Source organism: Bombina bombina, chromosome 2 (assembly GCF_027579735.1).
Source record: "Bombina bombina isolate aBomBom1 chromosome 2, aBomBom1.pri, whole genome shotgun sequence".
Taxonomy (NCBI): Eukaryota; Metazoa; Chordata; class Amphibia; order Anura; family Bombinatoridae; genus Bombina; species Bombina bombina.
The window spans coordinates 523,339,107-523,363,827 of NC_069500.1; the positions used below are offsets into that span (position 1 = coordinate 523,339,107).

General features: G+C 39.2%; 1 protein-coding gene across 1 annotated transcript in view; it reads right to left on the reverse strand.

Moving 5' to 3' along the window:
- Positions 1 to 24,721, reverse strand: part of LOC128649185 (uncharacterized) — a 166,540-nt gene that overhangs the window by 23,833 nt on the left and 117,986 nt on the right. The window contains exon 6 of the mRNA XM_053702300.1: positions 9,128 to 9,291. Within this exon, the coding sequence (XP_053558275.1) occupies positions 9,128 to 9,291 (164 nt within the window). The remainder of the gene's footprint in view (positions 1 to 9,127; positions 9,292 to 24,721) is intronic.

Here is a 24,721-nt window from a genome sequence, read left to right on the forward strand (position 1 = left end):
TGTAGTGATATAAGCTGTATCCTACAAACATGAGTCAAAGCTTCAAGTTAGAGGGTCAACATAGGTCTGATGTGCTGGAGCACACAGCCTGCTTTTTATTGAGGTTACATGCAAACAGGACACTCTCAGGGGGAGGCATAAAATCCCCCATCACACATTTGATATTAGATAGAGAGACACTCCCTTTGACAGGCCACAACATTACTTCAGCAGATAACATTTTACACACAATAAAACAATGCAGTCCACCTTATCACTACTAGAAGTCTGATTAGACAATGGGAATGTTTTATCAATAAACTTAATTAGATCCCAGCAGACTTGTATTTAGAATAGGTTTCTTGAAGCTGAACAAAATTTAACTCTTAATGGCACACAATGAAACTGAACCAAGTGGGAGAAAGCCAGGGACAAGTCATTTCACAGGTCTGGGGACATAGTCTTAAAGGGGGCATTGTTCACCAAAGTCACAATATGTCCCCAGACGGTTCCCAAAGGGCCACACACACCCAACAAAAGTTAATAGGTTTTCAGGGGCACAATCTTCCAGGGGCCATAGTCATGTGGAAGGAGGCTGGCAAATAGGCTTCTCCAAAATCCAGGGAAGCAGGGCAATTTTCCATTTAAAGGGCCAGTTACAAACAGCAGTTTGTAACAATATAATAGCAAGTTTTCTCTGTGAAAAAAATCACAAAAAGACAAAGGCGCCTCCTGGTGTAATACAGTTGGTGAAAGAGATTTGTTAGGTTATCAAAAAGGTACTCACAAGTGGAGCAGCACCAAATTGTGCTAAATCAAACAGACTGGGATCTCACAGTGTCCCAGCTCACTGACACTGCAAGGAAACTGGTTTCTCCAACGTCTTGCCGGACTGACAGAGCTCAGACTCTCACAAAGAGGTTTACATAAAACCAAATTTTATTAATAAAATAAAAATCTCAGTGTCTCATGACACTAGATATTAAAAGAACAAGCAACGCGTTTCTCAGACTGCTGAAACAGACAACAGTCTGAGAAACGCGTTGCTTGTTCTTTTAATATCTAGTGTCATGAGACACTGAGATTTTTATTTTATTAATAAAATTTGGTTTTATGTAAACCTCTTTGTGAGTCTGAGCTCTGTCAGTCCGACAAGACGTTGAAGAAACCAGTTTCCTTGCAGTGTCAGTGAGCTGGGACACTGTGAGATCCCAGTCTGTTTGAATTAGCACAATTGGGTGCTGCTCCTCTTGTGAGTACCTTTTTGATAACCTAACAAATCTCTTTCACCAACTGTATTACACCAGGAGGCGCCTTTGTCTTTTTGTGATTTTTTCACAGAGAAAACTTGCTCTTAGATCCTGATTTCCCTGACAAAGCAGCTGACTCCAGTCATCATCTGTGTTCCTGATCATTGATCATCCTGGTATTTGATCATATTCATCATTTGGGACTATTCCCACCCCAATTGGGACATTTACCATCTATATAACATTGCAGAAGAGGGGAGTGGGGGGGGGGGAGGACGGAGCACAAGACCCTGCAGGTTCTCTTAAAGCAGGTAGAATCCTAAGATTACCCTAAGCATAGCAAGACTCGCTAAAATAGGAAGAAAATTCAATAGGAAATTAATTCTGTTAGATAAACAATAGAATGGGTGTAGTTGGACAAAGGTCTAAGCTCAGGGTTCAAAGATTTGATGGGAACAGAACCAGACTGTCAAATTTTTGTGCTTATATATATTAAATTTATATTACCCTTCAGAAGACAAAATAGAAAAATGATGAGTAAGGTGTAAAGCTAGGAAAGGTGAAAGATGTATGGTAATTTTCAAGGTTATATTGTATTATTTTATGTTGAGTGTTTAACGGGTTGTTCCTATTTTCTGTATGTATTGAACCTACTTTTTTGAAACTCAAATAAAAAGATTTTGAAAAAAAACAAAAAAAAAACATTGCAGAAGAAGACAGCATTTCCAGATATGAACCTTTCAGGAATTTCTTATTACTGTATTTGCTATCATTTGTGTTGTATCCTATGTTTCTCATAGTCCCATATTTATAAGAATTGTTTCTTATTTGTTTACATTATTTCATATAGTATATTTCATTCTAGTTATTTCATGTAATTTCTTGTTCTCTTCTCTCTTAGCCTATTTACATAGTAATCATATAGGGTCCTGTGCACCCCCTAGTAGTAACACACCCTTAGTGTTACTGATTGTTTCTTTTGACAGAATTATATAACATTATATTAGCCAAACTTTGTAAAACCTAATGTACCCTTTTAATTTTTTTTAAAAACAGCTGTTTTACAGACCCGCTCTCTGTACTCTGTTGAGCGGGTCTGTTTTTATTCCACAGCGCATCGGGCCAGCTCTATAGTCACAGCCCGGCCCGACCGCACCATAACACTAAGTGCAGCTCGCTCCTGCTCTGTCTGACAGCAGGAGCGAGCTGCACTTAGTCTTATGGCGCGGTCGGGCCGGGCTGTGACTATACAGCTGGCCCGATGCGCTGTGGAATAAAAACAGACCCGCTCAACAGAGTACAGAGAGCGGGTCTGTAAAACAGACATTTTTTAAAAAAAATTAAAAGGGTACATTAGGTTTTACAAAGTTTGGCTAATTTAGGCCTAGATTTAGAGTTTGGCGGTAGCCGTGAAAACCAGCGTTAGAGGCTCCTAACGCTGGTTTTAGGCTACCGCCGGTATTTGGAGTCAGTCAGGAAAGGGTCTAACGCTCACTTTTCAGCCGCGACTTTTCCATACCGCAGATCCCCTTACGTCAATTGCGTATCCTATCTTTTCAATGGGATCTTTCTAACTCCAGTATTTAGAGTCGTGTCTGAAGTGAGCGTTAGAAATCTAACGACAAAACTCCAGCAGCAGAAAAAAGTCAGTAGTTAAGAGCTTTCTGGGCTAACGCCGGTTTATAAAGCTCTTAACTACTGTGCTCTAAAGTACACTAACACCCATAAACTACCTATGTACCCCTAAACCGAGGTCCCCCCACATCGCCGCCACTCGATTAAATATTTTTAACCCCTAATCTGCCGACCGCCACCTATGTAATCCTTATGTACCCCTAATCTGCTGCCCCTAACACCGCCGACCCCTGTATTATATTTATTAACCCCTAACCTGCCCCCCACAACGTCGCCTCCACCTGCCTACACTTATTAACCCCTAATCTGCCTACCGCAAAGCGCCGCTACTTACGTTATCCCTGATCGGAACAGCCAATAGAATGCAAGCTCAATCTGATTGACTGATCGGATCAGCCAATCGGATTGAACTTGATTCTGATTGGCTGATTCCATCAGCCAATCAGAATTTTCCTACTTTAATTCCGATTGGCTGATAGAATCCTATCAGCCAATCGGAATTCGAGGGACGCCATCTTGGATGACGTCCCTTAAAGGAGCCTTCATTCGTCGGTAGTCCGTCGGGCCAGCAGGATGTTCGCGTCGGAGGTCTGCAAGATGGATCCGGAAGAAAGAAGATTGAAGATGCCGTTGATAGAAGACTTCAGCCGGATCATGGACCTCTTCAGCTCCCGCTTGGATGATGACTTCAGCCGGATCATGGACCTCTTCAGCTCCCGCTTGGATGATGACTTCAGCCGGATCATGGACATCTTCAGCCCCCTGCTTGGGCTTGGATCAGGACATCGGAGGAGCTCTTCTGGATCGATCGGTGAACCTGGTATGATGAAGATAAGGTAGGAAGATCTTCAGGGGCTTAGTGTTAGGTTTATTTAAGGGGGGTTTGGGTTAGATTAGGGGTATGTGGGTGGTGGGTTGTAATGTTGGGGGGGGGTATTGTATGTGTTTTTTTTACAGGCAAAAGAGCTGAATTCTTTGGGGCATGCCCCGCAAAGGGCCCTGTTCAGGGCTGGTAAGGTAAAAGAGCTTTGAACTTTAGTAATTTAGAATAGGGTAGGGCATTTTTTTATTTTGGGGGTCTTTGTTATTTTATTAGGGGGCTTAGAGTAGGTGTAATTAGTTTAAAATTGTTGTAATATTTTTCTGATGTTTGTAAATATTTTTTTATTTTTTGTAACTTAGTTCTTTTTTATTTTTTGTACTTTAGTTAGTTTATTTCATTGTATTTATTTGTAGATATTGTATTTAATTAATGTATTGAAAGTGTAGTGTTAGGTTTAATTGTAGGTAATTGTAGGTATTTTATTTAATTAATTTATTGATAGTGCAGTGTTAGGTTTAATTGTAACTTAGGTTAGGATTTATTTTACAGGTAATTTTGTAATTATTTTAACTATTTTAGCTATTGTACCTGGTTAAAATAAATACAAAGTTACCTGTAAAATAAATATAAATCCTAAAATAGCTATAATATAAATATAATTTATATTGTAGCTATATTAGGATTTATTTTACAGGTAAGTATTTAGCTTTAAATAGGAATAATTTATTTAATAAGAGTTAATTAATTTCGTTAGATTTAAATTATATTTAACTTAGGGGGGTGTTAGTGTTAGGGTTAGACTTAGCTTTAGGGGTTAATAAATTTATTAGAATAGCGGTGAGCTCCAGTCGGCAGATTAGGGGTTAATGTTTGAAGTTAGGTGTCGGCGATGTTAGGGAGGGCAGATTAGGGGTTAATACTATTTATTATAGGGTTAGTGAGGCGGATTAGGGGTTAATAACTTTATTATAATAGCGGTGCGGTCCGCTCGGCAGATTAGGGGTTAATAAGTGTAGGCAGGTGGAGGCGACGTTGTGGGGGGCAGATTAGGGGTTAATAAATATAATATAGGGGTCGGCGGTGTTAGGGGCAGCAGATTAGGGGTACATAGGGATAATGTAAGTAGCGGCGGTTTACAGAGTGGCAGATTAGGGGTTAAAAATAATATGCAGGGGTCAGCGATAGCGGGGGCGGCAGAACAGGGGTTAATAAGTGTAAGGTTAGGGGTGTTTAGACTCGGGGTACATGTTAGGGTGTTAGGTGCAGACGTAGGAAGTGTTTCCCCATAGACAACAATGGGGCTGCGTTAGGAGCTGAACGCGGCTTTTTTGCAGGTGTTAGGTTTTTTTTCAGCTCAAACAGCCCCATTGTTTCCTATGGGGGAATCGTGCACGAGCACGTTGTTGAAGCTGGCCGCTTCCGTAAGCAACTCTGGTATCGAGAGTTGCAGTTGGGTTAAATATGCCTGTACGCTCCCTTTTTGGAGCCTAACGCAGCCATTCTGTGAACTCTCAATACCAGAGGTATTTAAAAGGTGCGGCCAGAAAAAAGCCAGCGTTGGCTACGCGGGTCGTTACCGACAAAACTCTAAATCTAGGCCATAATGTTATATAATTCTGCACTATGTGCAGAATTATATAACATTATTTTTAAGGTTTACTGACACTTTAAGTGATCTAGCCAACAAGCTGCGTTTGTGTGGGGAGTTCAAACCTCTAACGTTGTGTGTTAGGATTTTTTGGGAGGACATGGGAATCTGAGATGAAGTGTACTGGTCAGTAGGAGGGGTTAGGTAAGAGGGAAGATAAGGTGGGGGGATTCGGATTAGAGAAGGGAAGGAAATTGGCAGAAATAGTCTGCCTCAGTGGAACCCTGGTGTGGGCTTCAGGTGGGGGGGGAGAACAGTAAAGAAGAGCAGAAGTCAACCAAATTAACCCTGCTCTGCAAGCATAGCTATATTTATCCTATAAAGAGAACATTATAAAGAGAATAACAGGAAACTAACAGTGCAAAATTCAACTTCAACATATGTGGTGAATGAGATAAAGTGCATATAAACCTTTAAGTCAATGTTAGCTATATATATATATATATATACTTTTTCCACAATAAACCAATGATTCAGATCTGCATAGATCCCACATAAATTTAACAAAGAGAAGGTGGGAAGCCAGGAGAATCAGTGTTCAAGTTAAGCCCTGAGGTGGATTTGTTTTGGGTCTCTTTGCTCTTTGATGGACCATTCCGGAGCCGAAGCTCTCAATTTTGGGTTGGTAGTCTGTAACGGAGGAGAAAGACCTGAGTGAAGACCCCAAGAGGTGAGGAGAGTTAGACCCTGAGGAAGAGAGGTGACTGTATGAGTTTGGTTGTCTTTTGTGACCATCAGATTCGTGGGGTGCCCCCAGCGGTATTTAATATTGGCTTTTCTGAAGGCCGAAGTGACCAGTTGGTAGGTTTTGCGATATTGTAGGGTGTGTGCTGATAGATCTGGCAGGAGCAGAATATCGTTGAATTTTTCTGAAAGAGGCGGCTTTTTGAAGGCAGCCTGCATCAGTCTGTCTTTGTAGATATAACTGTGAAAGCAGACTATCACATCACGTGGTTTCTCCATGGGAACAGACCTAGATCTCAAGGCTCTATGAGCTCTTTCCATAGTATCGACCAGTCCCTCCGGAGTGCCTATCAATTCCACATAGAGTTCTCTCAGAAAGGCATGTAGATCAGAAGTCCCAATACTCTCCGGGATGCCTCTGAACCGTATGTTATTTCTACGGGATCTGTCCTCAATATCCGCCATTTTAAACTCTAGTTGAGTTAACTGTTCCGCTAAATTTTCAGTGTATGATAGTAAGCTGGTCTGATCTACTGCCAAATCATCTTGTTTACGCTCAAGTGCGTCCACTTCCTCTCCTATCTCCGAGATATCCCTCTTCAATTCTGCGGAGGAACGCGGGATCTCCTGTGTGATAGATCGCGTCTGGTTGGCAAGCATTTTCTGCAGGGTGGACTTTGTAATATAGTGATGTGATCGTGTTTCTGAGCGTCTGCTCGATTGAGATTCTTCTTAGCTCTGTATTTGGATCCGTCCTGGATTCTTTTCCAGATTGGGTGAAATGGTCATACACCGTTTTTTTGTGACTGTGGGAGTCTTCACTTGTCTCCTAGGAGTGTGAGGCATGTTGCTAGCAAATTTAAGAGCAAGTTCCTGGTTAAAGGTTTAGTTGTACAATATTGCTGTAAAGTTATCCTGAAAATAAAAAAGCACTCTCAATAAAGTAAACAAGTCATCTCAAATTACACATATTTTGCTGCGGAGCAGGGGTAGGCGACACATCTTCTAAAACCTAATACATCTTGGTTCTGAGCATGCTATGAGAGAGCGGGGCCTGTCACATCTTATCTATAATGGTTATAACAGTTACCTGAAAACCTATATTATATCAATTGACTATAGAGGTCTAATAAGCTTGCCACTATTCGCAGAAGATGTGGTCTCTATAGACCCCCACGCACCTCAGGGAGAAGGGGATATGACCAGACGGAAGGGAAAAAGGGGAGGGGAAGTGACCAACCCAGACAAGCTGGGCCGGAAAGGAGGAGGCGCAAGGGAGTCCACAGCAACCAGTCTCTCCTTATGAGACTTGCTATCTGCTCTAAAGCTATTTATAATTCAAATAAAATGTGCAGTAGGGCAATACAAGATATTGTGTTCCCTAGACACCAGCTCAGTAATCGAATCTGTTTTAGTGGTTGGTTAAGGTGTTCTAAATAGGACTATATTCTGGTGTTATAATTAATAGGGAGGAGTGGGAGGCAGAACACACAGTTCAGGTTAAGTGGTGTGTTTTATAATTGATTGTGTAAGATTATACCCTAAATAAAAGTTACCATCCTCCACAGTAAATTTTTACAGTAAATATTTACTTTTGGGCCTGGAGAGCAATAAAGGGTCATATGAATTATACAACAAAATAACACTACACTTCAGGGTAGGCCCTGAAGACAATCAAGCTGACGCAGCAGCTGCATAACAGTCAGAGACAGTAAAATTAAAGTAGTAACCTAAGGGCACAGACAGTTCAGTTATTAGTCTCTTGAGGATGACCGACAGTCAGTGTCTGAACTTTTACCACTGGTGAGGGTACCTCTCAGTGTGGGACAGGCTGATGGCTTCTGATATAGGGATTTGGGGCTAATGGTTATACTTATATTATACCCTGTGCGGTTAGAGCCAGAAGGTGTTGGTGTTTATTTAGGCTCTAAGTCAATACTGCACTGCCAAATTTGTGTCACCAGGCTTTGACCCTAATTTGCAGCCCCAAATGTTCTATGCCGGTTAGAGGGAGGTGACCCGTGGCAAATTGTGAGGGAGCCTAATCGACCTTTATACTATAGCGGTAAAATGGAAAAGTCTCACCTAGTGCTTTCTTAAAGGTAGTTTACCAGGAATCCACTCCAATCTGGACGATTAGAGGCCTGTGCTTGGCACTAGGGTAATGAGGGGCCGATATACCACTCTCGGAAGGCAGCCAAGATGGTTTGTCTCCTCTGTCACACCTTGAGCAACTGTGATCTCCGGGAGAATGTATATGTTCAGCATACTGCTCCAAACTGTGGGCTCAAAGGATCGCAGCACCTCAGCCTCCCTCGGCCCGCAGTGGCCATTCTGGTGGGCTTCGCAGCCTCAAGATGATCTCTTCTGTATCTCACCAACTCCTGTTCAAGGCACTGTAGGCTGTTTCTTAGCTACTACGGAGTGGAGCCCCGACCCTCCGGAGCAGCGGCAATGAGTGAAATCAGTCCAAAGGAGTAGCAGCCAAGACTCAATGTTTCTGTGTGATAAATCCACCTCTGTAGGTGATAAGCCTTTAACGTGGAGTCGTAGGTCACAGCTTACCCAGGTGATATGAGGTCTTGTTTGTGCTTTGGCTGGCCGGCCTCCGGAGCAGAGCCCCAACCCTCTGGATTCCAGCAGTCTCCGACTGATGCACTGTTTAGCACCTCTGTGTTAGCAACTACCACGGCCTGCACCAAAGTTTTGTGAGGAATAATCACCCTAAATATTGGTCTTTATTTCTAAAATAGCATTCAAAATGCCAAAGTTAAAGGTTTATTTCGGCAGAGCTCCTCTTGCATGCGACTGCTCAGTTCAGCGGTTAGCTCCGCCCCCTGAGTATAACTTTTTACACAGAACTTACTCTGCTGAGCTAAGGAAGTTGTGAGGTAAAATATCTTCCTTTTTTACATAGAGATGCTCAGGTGAGATTTTCCTGTCAGCTTTTTACAGTTATACTGCATCAGTTTCATGTGATTTAGCATATGAGTATTATGTCCCTTTAAGTTTATTTTGATTTTGAAGGTAGGTGGCTGATTAGGGACATTTTAAAAAGAAAAAGAGGCTAATCTACTTATAAAGTGTAGGAAGAACTAAACACATTACCTGTGGTTCCAGGGCTCTTACATTGGAGGTTATGTTTGCTTCCGACTGTATTATTTCCTCTTGTTTTGGAGAATCTGAGTTGCTGCCCTCTTCGTCTGGTAAAGATACGGGGTCACTTCCTTCAGATGAGTACAGTTTCTGAGCACATTGCAAAGGACTTTCATCTGCGGTATACCAGGTACCATAAAAGATAAAAGACAGTGGTCTAAATGTAATACAGTTTGCAGTGCCAGAAAGCATAAAGTACATAGGTCTTTTTTTAACTTGCAACTCTCTGTTGCTCAAAATGAAAAAAGGCCTAAATAGCATGTTTTAGTTGTGTATCATTATAAACTAATGGCCTTCATAAGATTCTTCCTCAATGTTTACAGCTAGTTGCAAGTATTGTTGTGGAAGAAACCTGCAAAAAAAAAAAGTGTATATTTTATATATATATATATATATATATATATATATATATATATATATATATATATATATATATATACACACACACACACACTGTATTATATAATATATATATATATATATATATATATATATATATATACACACACTGTATTATATAATATATATGTGTATGTATATATATATATATATATATATATATATACACAAACACACACTGTATTATATATATATATATATGTGTATATATATATATATATATATATATATATATATACAAACTGTATGTATATACAATTACTTGTATTGACTGTCATAACTATTTTGTATGAATATGTATTTGTTTATATTGAAAAAGCTATCCACTCTTAACAGCTTTTTAATGGCAAGTTATCTCTAATGGAGGTTATCTCTCTAATCTACTTGAAAGACCTTGTCCACTAGGCAGCTCTCGGTCTTCACTTCACAAGTGATGTAATTTTCTTAGATGGACAACTGTAAAAAACAGAAACAGAGGCGCCACATGTGTAGATCAATGGATACCCAAACACAAATCTGGACAAGATACAGGGTACTCACAAGCGTGAAGGCACTCTCTTGTGCCTATTAGAGGCAGGCTGGTATTCTGAACAGCAAACCAGCTGGCTGTGTGAACGAATAACGTGTAACGAACGATAACCGTACTCTCACCAATCGGATTCAGGCTTTGAGACAAGCCCCATGCTTCTTGGTCATCATTGGTGGGTTAGATACACCAAACGATTTGTTTACATAAGTTCGGTGGCAACTTCTTACACGATCGAAACAGTAATTTTGACAAATAAACCTTAAGATTACCTGTATATATAACATCAATCTTAAGGTACTAGTAGCACACTCTCAATAATAAATTTTATAAGTAAATATTCACCAATTACTGCAACAAGTGGGAGTGGGGGGAAAGGAAGGTTCTTATTGGTTCCAGTGAAGGAAGGAAGGGGAGTGTTTATTGTTAACATGTGGTTACTGAGCTCTATTTAAGGGTGATTAAGACATAGTTAGAGTATACAAGCCTGAGGAAACGGGGTTCACCCTGAGAAACGCGTCGCTGTACTTCTCTATATGCCATAAGAGATTTGATTTTAACACACCAGCTGTAATGTGCTACATTACTGGCTATTTTATTCTGTATAATAAATGCTAGTTTTATGATTCACGAAGTCTGGTGTGTGCATCAATCTCTCTGTTTAGCCTTTCTCCCTTGTTCCTACTTATAGGAAACCATCTAGGCAAGGACTGCCTTCCAGGATATCCACTTCTCCAGGACATCTTGACGGGGATTCGTTCACACAGCCAGCTGGTTTGCTGTTCAGAATACCAGCCTGCCTCTAATAGGCACAAGAGAGTGCCTTCACGCTTGTGAGTACCCTGTATCTTGTCCAGATTTGTGTTTGGGTATCCATTGATCTACACATGTGGCGCCTCTGTTTCTGTTTTTTACAGTTGTCCATCTAATTAAATTAATTGTTTCTGTAAGGATGGCAAACGCTGAGGGTAATTTCTTCAATCTTGGAATCCCACGTGGACAGAAGCTAAGACTTAACTCCAACAGCTGCTGCAGCTATCTAGGTGTGCGGGGGCACATCGCTGTCTAGTTCACCTTAAACATCCACTACCATAGCAGCCCCAGACAAACTCCAGCCAGTAGCGATCCAATCTAGCAAGTGTGATAAGTGTGACAAGGCAATATGCAGAGGGCCCTGCTCACAGTTTGTGTAGTATTGATATCATGAAGGAACAGATACACATGTAAATATCCACTAATGTCCATCAATATACTTGGTGTCACTGTCTCAAGAATCAACAGGATCACTGGGACCTCCTTGTGCTGCACTGACAATAGTGTATATCAGCGGGATCAATCCATCGTCATTAACTTGACAAAGTTTTATCAAGTATTTCAGAATATACTTGGGATATCAAACAAAGCCGCCTACACACGTTTCACCCCTGGAGGCATTTCAGCTGGGCTTCGTCAGGGGCTGGGGCTGCTATGGTACTGGATGTTTAAGGTGAACTAGACAACGATGTTTGTACATACTACAGAAGCTGGATGTTTGCACGCTTACTACATTACCTTTGCTTTGGCATGAACACTAACTTTGCTGCTACTTGCTTTTCCTTATCATGCTTACATATCATCTGCTTTGACCTCATGTTTGTGCTTGCTATCTGAACTTCTCAGTGCTTGAGGAACTCATGTGTTACTTTATACCATCTGTGATACATTCCTAATCAAAGTACCTGAAGAGTAATTTATTGTTAATTCAGGACTATAGCAGCTGGGTGTTGCCCTTCTCAGTATACTCCTCGTACCCGGGACATTATATGTTTCTTATGTATATCATTTTGTGTGCGCTTGATTGTATGTGTTTTTTTCTGGTATGAATGATGAGTGTTGCAGGTATGGTTCACTAAGGTAGAGAATGTGCCTACTGTGTTTAATAAAGCATATTTAGATATTTTTGAAACTATAAAAGAGTGCTGATTTCCCTTTCTTTATAAAATAGGAAGTACTGCATTCCTGTGTGTCTCCCTTTTCTTTGTATTATTTAACTGTTTATAAAGGGTCTGCACCAAAGTATGATTTGCATTATTTTGATGTTGCTGGAGTTTTCTAATCGTTAATTTAACACAATTGTTTCATCATTGCTAATTGAATCTTCTGATAGTTTTTATTATCGGTGTACTATTATTAACCCCTTAAGGACCACAGCACTTTTCCATTTTCTGACCGTTTGGGACCAAGGATATTTTTACATTTCTGCGGTGTTTGTGTTTAGCTGTAATTTTCTCGCCATTAAATGGACTTTCTAAAGATACCATTATTTTAATTATATCTTATAATTTACTATGATTTTTTTTTTATAAAATATGATGAAAAAAATGGAAAAAAACACACTTTTTCTAACTTTGACCCCCAAAATCTGTTACACATCTACAACCACCAGAAAACGCAGATGCTAAATAGTTTCTAAATTTTGTCCTGAGTTTAGAAATACCCAATGTTTACATGTTCTTTGCAAGTTATAGGGGAATAAATGCAAATAGTACCTTGCCATTTCCAAACAATTTTTTTCAAAATTAGCGATAGTTACATTGGAACACTGATATCTGTCTGGAATCCCTGAATATCCCTTCACATGTATATATTTTTTTTTAGAAGACAATCCACAGTATTTATCTAGGCCCATTTTGGTATATTTCATGCCATCATTTCACCGGCAACTGCGATTAAATAAAAACAATTGTTCACTTTTTCACAAACTTTAGGTTTCTCACTGAAATTATTTACAAACAGCTTGTGCAATTATGGCACAAATGGTTGTAAATACTTCTCTGGGATCCCCTTTGTTCAGAAATAGCAGGCATATATGGCTTTGGCATTGCTTTTTGGCAATTAGAAGGCCGCTAAATGCCGCTGCGCACCACACGTGTATTATGCCCAGCAGTAAAGGGGTTAATTAGGTAGCTTGCAGGGTTAATTTTAGCTTTAGTGTAGAGATCAGCCTCCAACCCGACACATCACACCCCCTGATCCCTCCCAAACAGCTCTCTTCCCTCCCCCACCCCACAATGGTCCCTGCCATCTTAAGTACTGGCAGAAAGTCTGCCAGTACTAAAATAAAAGGCTTTTTTAAAATAAAAATAAAAAATATCTATCCAGCTGTGATGGACCCCCCTTAGCCCCCAACCTCCCTGACCCCCCTAAACAGCTCTCTAACCCTCCCCCACTACCAATTTGCCGCCATCCCGGCACCCGGCATGCACATTGCACTTACAGTAACTGGATGCCGGGTAGTAATGGGCCGCCCACCTGCCAAGCTCTCACCCACCAACGATCGGCACCATCGCTACCGGTGCAAAGAGGGCCACAGAGTGGTTCTCTCTGCATCGGATGCTTGAAAAAGGGTATTGCAGGATACCTTAATATCAAGGCATCACTGCAATGCCCCGAGAGCTGCTGGAAGCGATTGCAATCGCTTCCTGCGCTCACTTAGACCAAGGACGTACCAGGTACATCCATTGTCACTAACTGACAGTTTTTGCAGGACGTACATGGTACGTCCTTGGTCGTTAAGGGGTTAAAGGGACAGTCAAGCCCAAAACATAAAACTTTCATGTTTCAAATAGGGCATGTAATTTTAAATAACTTTCGAATTTACTTTTATCACCAATTTTGCTTTGTGTGTATATATATACACATACATACATTGTATCTATCATTTATGAGTAGTAAATTGCAAAATATCTGTATACAAAATACATTTTTTTTAAACATTTAAAATTTAATTTGATTAAACCATTAGAGCATACAGATAAAAAAAAATCAATTTACTTTTATTATCAAATTGACTTCATTCTCTTGGTATCCTATGTTGAAAAGCAAGTAGATGAGCATTAATATATCTATAGCACTATATGGCACTAGTTGTTGTACACTTTTGAGCACTAGATGGCAGCAGTAATTGCACAATGTACAGTATAGGCACAAATTCCTAAAACCGGAATTCTAAAATCCAAACTTTTTAATAAATATATATATATCTAAAGTTACTATTTTTCGATGCCTGTGTCACAATCTTCTCTGCCTGTGTATTTCGTTTGTTTATTTGTGTTCTAAAATGTAAATAATAGTCTATAAATATTACCTTTCTGATTACAGTGCTATGCTATCTTTCTAAGGGCACTATGTTTACAAAAGTATCAATGATATAAATCTACCTTTAGGTTGCATGTATAAGCTGTATTAGGACATGTAAATATTGCCTAAATGACATTAGATATTATGGTTTACACTTGGTTCCACCCCTCTCATTTTAAAGATGCAATTATTCAAAAATCCAAATCTTTTCCAGTCCCACACAGAATAAAGGGTTTTCTAGCTGTATAATGCCCTCAAAAGGTATTGTTACCAATCCATATTGCTGCTGTATTGTACTCTAGCCTGCCTAAGTGTCTAGGTATTCTTTTCAACAACAAAAAACACAAAGTAAATTTGAAAACAGAAGTCAATTTGGATGTTTTTTTGTTTTTTTAATTTTTGTATTAAATGTTTGTTGTATGCTCTATCTGAATGAAAGAACAGTTTGGGGTTTTCATGTCTCTTTGGCTTGTAAGCAATATACCAAATCATAAAGTACAGAATATATAGGAAATGGAGACTTGACTAAATAGGGCAAGATTCTGAGTGGTGCGCTGACAGTTACGCGCAATTGATAATGAGTTTATCACAATTGTTTATGCGCATTCGGTGTAGCGCTTGTATTACAAGTCTGGGCCCGATCCGATATATGGCGTAATTTTCGGCGCAAGCGAGGGAACCCGTGCTGGCCGTAGTTTCACCTTGCACATCGGGGTATCCAATATACCCCGCCAGCAGTTGCTAAAGTGCCATAAGTTGGACAAACTAGCGATGTCCAGAAATAAGCGTAAGTACAAATTTCTAGAGTCGCCAGTGACTTACGGCACTTTAGAAACTATCTGCACCTACAAAAACTTACTAAAGTATGAAATCTCCCGTAACTGTCTAACCTGCCTCCCAAACATCATCCCGACACGTATACCCCTATATCCGCAATCCCCCTCTCTCACTCCTAATAATAAATGTATTAACCCCTAGACCGACAACCCCCCACAATGCAATAAGCCTAATTATTAACCACTAAACCGCCATAGCCCACACCGCAATAAACCTATCCTAGTATTAACAATAGAAAAAAGAGAGCAGGTCCGGACAGGTAGCCAGTGCAAGTAGAGTTTATTCTTCAGAATAGTAGTTCTGCAGGAGCAGCTTAAACTATCTGACATGTTTCACGCATGTCACATGCGCTTCTTCAGTATTAACCCCGAAACCGCCGCTCCCGGACCCCGCCGCCACCGACATTATATGTATTAACCCCTAAACCGCCGCTCCCGGACCCCGCCGCCACCTACATTATATGTATTAACCCCTAATCTGATCCCCCTACACCGCCGCCACCTACATTAAATATATTACCCCCTAAACCTAAGTAATCCTAACACCCCCTAACTTAATTATTATTTAAATAAATATAAATAATATTAATATTATTAACTAAATAATTCCTATTTAAAACTAAATACCTATAAAATAAACCCTAAAATAGCTACAATATAATGAATAATTACATTGTAGCTATTTTAGGATTTATATTTATTTTACAGGTAACTTTGTATTTATTTTAACTAGGTACAATAGCTATTAAATAGTTAATAACTATTTAATAGCTACCTAGTTAAAATAATTACAAAATTACCTGTAAAATAAATCCTAACCTAAGTTACAAATACACCTAACACTACACTATCAATAAATTAATTAAATAAATTAACTACAATTATCTAATATAAAATACAATTAAATAAACTAAACTATATTACAAAAAAACAACAACACTAAATTACAAAAAATAAAAAAAATTAAAAGAAGTTTAATCTAATTACACCTAATCTAAGCCCCCTAATAAAATAAAAAAGCCCCCCAAAATAATAAAATTTCCCTACCTTAAACTTAAAAGGGCCTTTTGCGGGGTATTGCCCCAAAGTAATCAGCTCTTTTACCTGTAAAAAAAAAAGCAATACAATACCCCCCCGAAACATTACTACCCACCACCCACACACCCCTACTCTAAAACCCACCCGATCCCCCCTTAAATAAACCTAACACTACCCCATTGAAGATCACCCTACCTTGAGCCGTCTTCACCCAGCCGGGCCGAACTCTTCATCCGATGTGGGCACAAGTGGTCCTCCAGCCGGGCAGAAGTCTTCATCCCATCGGGGCAGAAGAGGACCTCCATCCAGCAGAAGTCTTCATCCAATCGGCATCTTCTATCTTCATCCTTGTGGCAATGAGCGGCCCCATCTTGAAGACCTCCGGCGCGGAACATCCTCCTCGGCCGACGACTACCCAACGAATGACGGTTCCTTTAAATGACGTCATCCAAGATGGCGTCCCTCGAATTCCGATTGGCTGATAGGATTCTATCAGCCAATCGGAATTAAGGTAGGAAAAATCCTATTGGTTGATTTAATCAGCCAATCGGATTGAAGTTCAATCCGATTGGCTGATTGGATCAGCCAATAGAATTGACCTCGCATTCTATTGACTGATCCAATCAGCCAATCGGATTGAACTTCAATCCGATTGGCTGATTAAATCAACCAATCAGATTTTTTACATATAATGTAGGTGGTGGCGGTGTAGGGGGATCAGATTAGGGGGTAATACATTTAATGTAGGTGGCGGCGAGGTCCGGTGGTTTAGGGGTTAAACACTTTATTTAGTGGCGGGGTCCGGGAGCGGCGGTTTAGGGGTTAAACACTTCATTTAGTGGCGGCGGGGTCCGGGAGCGGCGGTTTAGGGGTTAAACACTTTATTAGGGATTGCTGTTGACAGGTAGATAGACATTTTCGCCACGTAAGGACTTGCGCTGGATATTGAATACCAAATTGCGCGGTTTTATATGTTAGCCTATGGGAGTAAAATTTGCGGGCGACAGGTAAAATATACGGGTGTAAGTTGTATGCTACGCCGTATATGTGATACCAAACCGGCTTTTGCGGGCGACGCTACATATTGGATCGGGCCCTTGATTGCTAATGTGAATGTGTGTGTGCAATCACGATTGATCTCGCTAAAAGTAGACTGGGGCACTGCAGAAATAGAATTGCAGAGTTCCCAATGCAGAGAGGGCCACTCTGGGAAGTATCAGGTCCACACTAAAGCTAAAATGAAAAATTTACAAAAAACCAATGGCACTACTTCTTATGTAAATTTGTGGAAAAAGCTCTTCATAACTTCAATATTTCATAATATTATTATGGACTCTGTCAATACAGAGGAATGAGTTAATGGTGCTGTGTATTGTCTAAACTTGAAGCAAATTTATGGTGGATTTTGAAAATCCGCCCCAAAAAAGAATACACTTATAGCACTCAAGAGCTATCAATGTATATATTTTTATATATATATATATATATATATATATATATATATAACATCACATTTGTGATGAAATGATTATCTGTTATTTACAACAAGTATTTGATAAGTAGTTTTCTGAGGTGTGTGGAAAGGGATGATAAAATATAACTTTTATTCACATTATTATATTAAAAGGGGGGGAAAAACACACACAATTAAAAACACACACAATCTGGACTCATACGTTGAGTTTCCTAGTACATCTATATTATATGATTGTCCTTGGTGAATGGAGATAAAGTTGGAACCGTTATAAGAATCAAAGCAGAGAGTAGTACAGGGAAAGATTGTGTGTGTTTTTAATTGTGTGTGTTTTTTCCCCCCTTTTAATATAATAATGTAAATAAAAGTTATATTTTATCATCCCTTTCCACACACCTCTGAAAACTACTTATCAAATACTTGTTGTAAATAACAGATAATCATTTCATCACAAATGTGATGTTATATATATATATATATATATATATATATATACATTGATAGCTCTTGAGTGCTATAAGTGTATTCTTTTTTTGGGCGGATTTTCAAAATCCACCATAAATTTGCTTAAAGCTAAAATTAACCTTACAAACTAACTGATTAACCCCTTCACTGTTGGGAATAATAAAAGTGTGGTGCGCAGCTGCAACTAGTGGCCTTCTAATTACCAAAAAGGCAAAGCAATATATGTCTGCTATTTCTGAACAAAGGGGATCCCAGGGAAGCTTTTACAACAATTTGTGCCATGATTGCACAAGCTGTTTGTAAATAATTTCAGTGAGAGACCTAGATTTTGTAAAAAAGTTAACGATTTGTTTTTATTCGATAGGTAAATATAAAAAAAGGCTCTATTTCTGTTTAAATGTAGTGATGGCAAAAATGCTAAACATTCTCTGGTCTTTTGGGAAAGACCAGATCCTTAAGTAGTTAATAAAGTGTTATAGTGTGTATTTACTGTAAATATTTCATAGTTCAATGTTCTACACATAGCAGAACATGTTCTATGTATTTTTTTTAAATATATATATATATATATATATATATATATTTCTTTCATGTAATTAGCAAGAGTCCATGAGCTAGTGACGTATGGGATATACATTCCTACCAGGAGGGGCAAAGTTTCCCAAACCTCAAAATGCCTATAAATACACCCCTCACCACACCCACAAATCAGTTTTACAAACTTTGCCTCCTATGGAGGTGGTGAAGTAAGTTTGTGCTAGATTCTACGTTGATATGCGCTCCGCAACAGGTTGGAGCCCGGTTTTCCTCTCAGCGTGCAGTGAATGTCAGAGGGATGTGAGGAGAGTATTGCCTATTTGAATGCAATGATCTCCTTCTACGGGGTCTATTTCATAGGTTCTCTGTTATCGGTCGTAGAGATTCATCTCTTACCTCCCTTTTCAGATCGACGATATACTCTTATATATATACCATTACCTCTGCTGATTTTCGTTTCAGTACTGGTTTGGCTTTCTACAACATGTAGACGAGTGTCCTGGGGTAAGTAAGTCTTATTTTCTGTGACACTCTAAGCTATGGTTGGGCGCTTTTTTTTATAAAGTTCTAAATATATGTATTCAAACATTTATTTGCCTTGACTCAGGATGTTCAACATTCCTTATTTTCAGACAGTCAGTTTCATATTTGGGATAATGCATTTGAATCAATCATTTTTTCTTACCTTAAAATTTGACTTTTTCCCTGTGGGCTGTTAGGCTCGCGGGGGCTGAAAATGCTTCATTTTATTGCGTCATTCTTGGCGCAGACTTTTTTGGCGCAAAAAATCTTTTCTGTTTCCGGCGTCATACGTGTCGCCGGAAGTTGCGTCATTTTTTGACGTTCTTTTGCGCCAAAAATGTCGGCGTTCGGATGTGGCGTCATTTTTGGCGCCAAAAGCATTTAGGCGCCAAATAATGTGGGCGTCTTATTTGGCGCTAAAAAAATATGGGCGTCGCTTTTGTCTCCACATTATTTAAGTCTCATTTTTCATTGCTTCTGGTTGCTAGAAGCTTGTTCTTTGGCATTTTTTCCCATTCCTGAAACTGTCATTTAAGGAATTTGATCAATTTTGCTTTATATGTTGTTTTTTCTCTTACATATTGCAAGATGTCTCATGTTGCATCTGAGTCAGAAGATACTTCAGGAAAACCGCTGCCTGGTCCTGGAACTACCAAAGCTAAGTGTATCTGCTGTAAACTTTTGGTAGCTGTTCCTCCAGCTGTTGTTTGTATTAAATGTCATGACAAACTTGTTAATGCAGAAAATATTTCCTTTAGTAAAATACCATTACCTGTTGCAGTTCCATCAACATCTAATGTTCAGAGTGTTCCTGATAACATAAGAGATTTTGTTTCTGAATCTATTAAGAAGGCTATGTCTGTTATTCCTCCTTCTAGTAAACATAAAAAGTCTTTTAAAACTTCTCTTTATCCAGATGAATTTTTAAATGAACATCATCATTCTGATTCTAATGATTCTTCTGGTTCAGAGGATTCTATTTCAGAGGTTGATGCTGATAAATCTTCATATTTATTTAAAATGGAATTTATTCGTTCTTTACTTAAAGAAGTCCTAATTGCATTAGAAATTGAGGATTCTGGTCCTCTTGATACTAAATCTAAACGTTTAGACAAGGTCTTTAAATCTCCTGTAGTTATTCCAGAAGTTTTTCCTGTTCCTGGTGCTATTTCTGAAGTAATTTCCAGGGAATGGAATAATTTGGGTAATTCATTTACTCCTTCTAAACATTTTAAGCAATTATATCCTGTGCCGTCTGACAGATTAGAGTTTTGGGACAAAATCCCTAAAGTTGATGGGGCTATCTCTACCCTTGCTAAACGTACTACTATTCCTACGGCAGATGGTACTTCCTTTAAGGATCCTTTAGATATGAAAATTGAATCCTTTCTAAGAAAAGCTTATTTGTGTTCAGGTAATCTTCTTAGACCTGCTATATCTTTGGCGGATGTTGCTGCAGCTTCAACTTTTTGGTTGGAAACTTTAGCGCAACAAGTAACAGATCATGATTCTCATAACATTATTATTCTTCTTCAACATGCTAATAATTTTATCTGTGATGCCATTTTTGATATTATCAGAGTTGATGTCAGGTTTATGTCTCTAGCTATTTTAGCTAGAAGAGCTTTATGGCTTAAAACTTGGAATGCTGATATGTCTTCTAAATCGACTCTACTTTCCCTTTCTTTCCAGGGTAATAAATTATTTGGTTCTCAGTTGGATTCTATTATCTCAACTGTTACTGGTGGGAAAGGAACTTTTTTACCACAGGATAAAAAATCTAAGGGTAAAAACAGGGCTAATAATCGTTTTCGTTCCTTTCGTTTCAACAAAGAACAAAAGCCTGATCCTTCATCCTCAGGAGCAGTTTCAGTTTGGAAACCATCTCCAGTCTGGAATAAATCCAAGCCTTCTAGAAAAGCAAAGCCAGCTTCTAAGTCCACATGAAGGTGCGGCCCTCATTCCAGCTCAGCTGGTAGGGGGCAGATTACGTTTTTTCAAAGAAATTTGGATCAATTCTGTTCACAATCTTTGGATTCAGAACATTATTTCAGAAGGGTACAGAATTGGTTTCAAGATAAGACCTCCTGCAAAGAGATTCTTTCTTTCCCGTATCCCAGTAAACCCAGCGAAAGCTCAAGCATTTCTGAAATGTGTTTCAGATTTAGAGTTGGCTGGAGTAATTATGCCAGTTCCAGTTCTGGAACAGGGGCTGGGGTTTTATTCGAATCTCTTCATTGTACCAAAGAAGGAGAATTCCTTCAGACCAGTTCTGGATCTAAAAATATTGAATCGTTATGTAAGGATACCAACATTCAAAATGGTAACTGTAAGGACTATCCTGCCTTTTGTTCAGCAAGGGCATTATATGTCTACAATAGATTTACAGGATGCATATCTGCATATTCCGATTCATCCAGCTCACTATCAGTTTCTGAGATTCTCTTTCCTAGACAAGCATTACCAGTTTGTCGCTCTGCCGTTTGGCCTAGCAATAGCTCCAAGAATTTTTACAAAGGTTCTCGGTGCCCTTCTATCTGTAATCAGAGAACAGGGTATTGTGGTATTTCCTTATTTGGACGATATCTTGGTACTTGCTCAGTCTTCACATTTAGCAGAATTTCATACGAATCAACTTTTGATGTTTCTTCAAAATCATGGTTGGAGGATCAATTCACTAAAAAGTTAATTGATTCCTCAGACAAGGGTAACCTTTTTGGGTTTCCAGATAGATTCAGTGTCCATGACTCTGTCTTTGACAGACAAGAGACGTCTAAAATTGATTTCACATTGTCGAAACCTTCAGTCACAATCATTCCCTTCGGTAGCCTTATGCATGGAAATTCTAGGTCTTATGACTGCTGCATCGGACGCGATCCCCTTTGCTCGTTTTCACATGCGACCTCTTCAGCTCTGTATGCTGAACCAGTGGTGCAGGGATTACACAAAGATATCTCAATTAATATCTTTAAAACCGATTGTACGACACTCTCTGACGTGGTGGACAGATCACCATCGTTTAGTTCAGGGGGCTTCTTTTGTTCTTCCGACCTGGACTGTAATTTCAACAGATGCGAGTCTTACAGGTTGGGGAGCTGTGTGGGGGTCTCTGACAGCACAAGGGGTTTGGGAATCTCAGGAGGTGAGATTACCGATCAATATTTTGGAACTCCGTGCAATTTTCAGAGCTCTTCAGTCTTGGCCTCTTCTGAAGAGAGAATCGTCCATTTGTTTTCAGACAGACAATGTCACAACTGTGGCATACATCAATCATCAAGGAGGGACTCACAGTCCTCTGGCTATGAAAGAAGTATCTCAAATTCTGGTTTGGGCAGAATCCAGCTCCTGTCTAATCTCTGCGGTTCATATTCCAGGAATAGACAATTGGGAAGCGGATTATCTCAGTCGCCAAACGTTGCATCCGGGCGAATGGTCTCTTCACCCAGAGGTATTTCTTCAGATTGTTCAAATGTGGGAACTTCCAGAAATAGATCTGATGGCTTCTCATCTAAACAAGAAACTTCCCAGGTATCTGTCCAGATCCCGGGATCCTCAGGCGGAGGCAGTGGATGCATTATCACTTCCTTGGAAGTATCATCCTCTAGTTCTTCTTCCAAGAGTAATCTCCAAGATTCTGAAGGAATGCTCGTTTGTTCTGCTGGTAGCTCCAGCATGGCCTCACAGGTTTTGGTATGTGGATCTTGTCCGGATGGCCTCTTGCCAACCGTGGACTCTTCCGTTAAGACCAGACCTTCTGTCGCAAGGTCCTTTTTTCCATCAGGATCTCAAATCCTTAAATTTAAAGGTATGGAGATTGAACGCTTGATTCTTGGTCAAAGAGGTTTCTCTGACTCTGTGATTAATACTATGTTACAGGCTCGTAAATCTGTATCTAGAGAGATATATTATAGAGTCTGGAAGACTTATATTTCTTGGTGTCTTTCTCATCTTTCTCATCATTTTTCCTGGCATTCTTTTAGAATTCCGAGAATTTTACAGTTTCTTCAGGATGGTTTAGATAAAGGTTTGTCCGCAAGTTCCTTGAAAGATCAAATATCTGCTCTTTCTGTTCTTTTTCACAGAAAGATTGCTAATCTTCCTGATATTCATTGTTTTGTACAAGCCTTGGTTCGTATAAAACCTGTCAATAAGTCAATTTCTCCTCCTTGGAGTTTGAATTTGGTTCTGGGGGCTCTTCAAGCTCCTCCGTTTGAACCTATGCATTCATTGGACATTAAATTACTTTCTTGGAAAGTTTTGTTCCTTTTGGCCATCTCTTCTGCCAGAAGAGTCTCTGAATTGTCTGCTCTTTCTTGTGAGTCTCCTTTTCTGATTTTTCATCAGGATAAGGCAGTGTTGCGAACTTCTTTTGAATTTTTACCTAAGGTTGTGAATTCCAACAACATTAGTAGAGAAATTGTAGTTCCTTCATTATGCCCTAATCCTAAGAATTCTAAGGAGAAATCATTGCATTCTTTGGATGTTGTTAGAGCTTTGAAATATTATGTTGAAGCTACTAAGACTTTCCGAAAGACTTCTAGTCTATTTGTTATCTTTTCCGGTTCTAGAAAAGGCCAGAAAGCTTCTGCCATTTCTTTGGCATCTTGGTTGAAATCTTTAATTCATCATGCCTATGTTGAGTCGGGTAAAACTCCGCCTCAGAGGATTACAGCTCATTCTACTAGGTCAGTTTCTACTTCCTGGGCTTTTAGGAATGAAGCTTCGGTTGATCAGATTTGCAAAGCAGCAACTTGGTCTTCTTTGCATACTTTTACTAAATTCTACCATTTTGATGTGTTTTCTTCTTCTGAAGCAGTTTTTGGTAGAAAAGTACTTCAGGCAGCTGTTTCAGTTTGAATCTTCTGCTTATGTTTTCATTTAAACTTTATTTTTTGGGTGTGGATTATTTTCAGCAGGAATTGGCTGTCTTTATTTTTTCCTTCCCTCTCTAGTGACTCTTGCGTGGAAAGATCCACATCTTGGGTAGTCATTATCCCATACGTCACTAGCTCATGGACTCTTGCTAATTACATGAAAGAAAACATAATTTATGTAAGAACTTACCTGATAAATTAATTTCTTTCATATTAGCAAGAGTCCATGAGGCCCACCCTTTTTTGTGGTGGTTATGATTTTTTTGTATAAAGCACAATTATTCAAATTCCTTATTTTTTATGCTTTCACACTTTTTCTTATCACCCCACTTCTTGGCTATTCGTTAAACTGATTTGTGGGTGTGGTGAGGGGTTTATTTATAGGCATTTTGAGGTTTGGGAAACTTTGCCCCTCCTGGTAGGAATGTATATCCCATACGTCACTAGCTCATGGACTCTTGCTAATATGAAAGAAATGAATTTATCAGGTAAGTTCTTACATAAATTATGTTATATATATATATATATATATATATATATATATATATAAAAAATATATTTCATCAACAAAAAATAAAATACATTGAATGCCAAATTCTGCATCAAACACCATGCAGGGTGTTAAAACAAATCATGTGCCGAATACTGATACGTATTTATCATACTCAGCAAAGCACACCTGGGCAACAATTACCTTAAATACATGGCTTTATATTTCTAATATGAAACACAATGTTGACATTTTTCTATTGCAAA